This window comes from Phaethon lepturus, unplaced genomic scaffold, assembly GCF_000687285.1.
Source record: "Phaethon lepturus isolate BGI_N335 unplaced genomic scaffold, ASM68728v1 scaffold28521, whole genome shotgun sequence".
NCBI classification, from domain to species: Eukaryota; Metazoa; Chordata; class Aves; order Phaethontiformes; family Phaethontidae; genus Phaethon; species Phaethon lepturus.
This window is the reverse complement of record NW_010520290.1, coordinates 8,106-10,749: the sequence shown is the minus strand read 5'-3', so window position 1 is coordinate 10,749 and position 2,644 is coordinate 8,106. Positions and strand designations below refer to the sequence as shown.

The window sequence follows — 2,644 nt, the reverse complement described above, 5'->3', positions numbered from 1 at the left end:
TATATAGAATACATAATATATTAAAAATGTATACTTTAATTCTACTGCCTTCATCCATTGCTAGCAATAATGTACTGCCAGTTATGTGTATAGTCAATGAAAAAGATTGCTAGAATCTGTATTTAGAGAAGCGTTTGTGCATTATAGCACTTTGCAGTGTTCACTTTGGTAGTATTGTGATGGGACAAGGAACACAAAATGATCTGGAGCACCAAGGTGTCTGCTCTAAAGAGGGTTCTTGAATGCCCTCTTTTACTTTTTGATGGTATTTAGCTGTGCAAGCATGCTGTCAAATGAAATCCATGACACTGAATTTTCTTTTGAGTACACTTGTTCCAGTTTTATCCAGAAATGTCTTTTCCTAATAGGAATGTAAATAGCTTTAACAATTGCAATTGCTTAATAAATGCCCATGCTTACAGGGTGCGTTTGATCATCGAATGAAATGCTGGCAGAAATGGCAAGATGCTCAGGTCACTTTACAAAAAAAACATGAAGCTGAAGCAAAGCTCCAACTTGCCAACAGACCTGATAAACTGCAGCAAGCTAAAGATGGTATAAAAGAGGTAATGTTGTCAAGTATTTATATTATTCTGGAGGCCAGACTTTTTGTACTGATTCATTTAGTCCCCATTAATGCACTATTATATACAATTTTTGTTTATAAATCACATATTTGCTATTTTCCATATCTACTGAAACTATTAAAATGAATTTATTTAAAATATGAGATGTGCACAGTTATTACCCATTCTGAGATATGTAAGGCAGTTGAATACTGTCTCTGCAGAGTCTGGGAGATGGGAGGAGGGGAACATGAACAAGTTTAAAAATACTTTTAACTGTTGCAGATGACTTGGGTAGTCAGAAGAACATCTCTTGGCTTCCAGAGCTAAAAAGACTAATGGAGAACTGTTCTCATGTTTTGCTTAATGATCCAGCATATCTTCTTATATTTTTTTTAAATATATATACACATATATTATAATTTCAGTAAAAATCTAACATGTTGAAGTTACATGAATTATATACTTTTTCTAACATGCTTCACTAAGGAAATTGAAGAGGTATGACAGCTTAATTATTTAACATTAATGCATTCTAGTTATGCATCACTATTTTCTCATGAAATAATGGAGAATATCATTGCAGTTTGCAATTTCTTATGCACTTTATTTTGTTTGTCTGCCTCATTGGTCACTAACCCAAGCTGCTTTGTTTTTTCTGCACTTCAATATATTTTATGTACAGTGTTGAAGTTGCTTATTAACGTGGCTTTCTTTTTTTTCTTTAAAAAGGCCCTTGTTGACTGGGAATAAAAGTGTCACTCTTTTGTGACCACATTCTTGCTGGTTGGCTCTCTTGATGTCATCCATCCACCATGCAAGAAGTGAGCTGGAACTCATTGGCAAAACTAATTCCTGAGTGTTTGGAGTAGTAGGAAATACTCAATGACCCTTTCTCACTTTTAATATAAAAAGAATTAATTATGTTGTTCCTGAAGGATTTCTTTTTCCTACTTTATCATGTGTTTAGAGAAGGTCGTTAGTAAACCCAGAATTTGAATATGCTGACAGAAAATTACTGTGTCCACTGAAATATATTCAGAGTTGCTGAATTCTTTAATAGTAGTCCTTTTGGCTGAGATAATGAAAAGTGGAAGCCTATGCAGCTTGAGCTTCATCTGTGACCTCAGTTCCTTTGTGCAGATAAAAAGTAAAAGAGTAGTCCTTAAAACCCCAAATTAAACAAGGGGATTTTTCCTTGTTAGAAACTGTTAAGATGGGAAACTTATCCAGTGATAATTCCTACAAACCCTGGTGTTTGGATATGATAAAACTGGGATGTGGGCCCATAGGCCTATAGAGGCTTTCTCTGAAGTCTCGGGTACCTCTAAGTTGCTGTAATAGGAAGGCACAAGTTATTTCAGAGGAGTCTTAATCTCTCTTTTCCTGGAATGACTTTTATATTGTTTTTGTTATTAGCTAACTCTCTAGGCTGTGCACATATTAGTGTTTCCCTGAAGCACATCCTGTTATGACTTATTGCATAGCTCCTTAAGTGTACATCTGAAAAGACAATAAGGGAACATTGAATAAATACAGACTAAAAACACAAATAGCTCAAGATATTTATTTGAATAGATGTTCATTACATAACACAACAGTAAGATGACACTGCACCACAAAATGCTCTTGTGATTAAATAGCACCACTAGATTGCTAGCAGGAATATACTATATTGGTGTATGTTGCTTCCTGGCTGCTTTTATCTGAGGAAGATGACTGTTACCAGATCTATTAGCTCCCATAATTCAGTTAGTATGTTGAGATTAACAGATGCATGCATATGTCTGAAGTGTCAGGATGATAGCTTTTTTCATAATATACTTACACAGATGGTTTAAATTTAGCAATATAATAGTTGCATAAAAGCAGGTGCAAAGGAAAGTCTAGTAATGATAAAGTAATATAGCTGGTAATGCTTTCTTAATTGTGTAGCTGGATGTCTTTTGACATAAAATAAGGATAAACATGACCAAGTGTTTTGTAGTATTGATATTAATGCCTTCTTCCCAGTATGGCAAAACCCTACACTTCATCTGAATTTTCCTTCTGTGCTCTTGCATTTTTTTTTTATTCCT

General features: G+C 34.4%; 1 protein-coding gene across 1 annotated transcript in view; it reads left to right on the top strand.

Moving 5' to 3' along the window:
* Positions 1–420: 420 nt before the first annotated feature.
* Positions 421–2,644, top strand: part of LOC104628683 (sorting nexin-2-like) — a 4,978-nt gene continuing 2,754 nt past the window's right edge. The window contains exon 1 of the mRNA XM_010297348.1: positions 421–566. Within this exon, the coding sequence (XP_010295650.1) occupies positions 441–566 (126 nt within the window). The 5' untranslated portion in view covers positions 421–440. The remainder of the gene's footprint in view (positions 567–2,644) is intronic.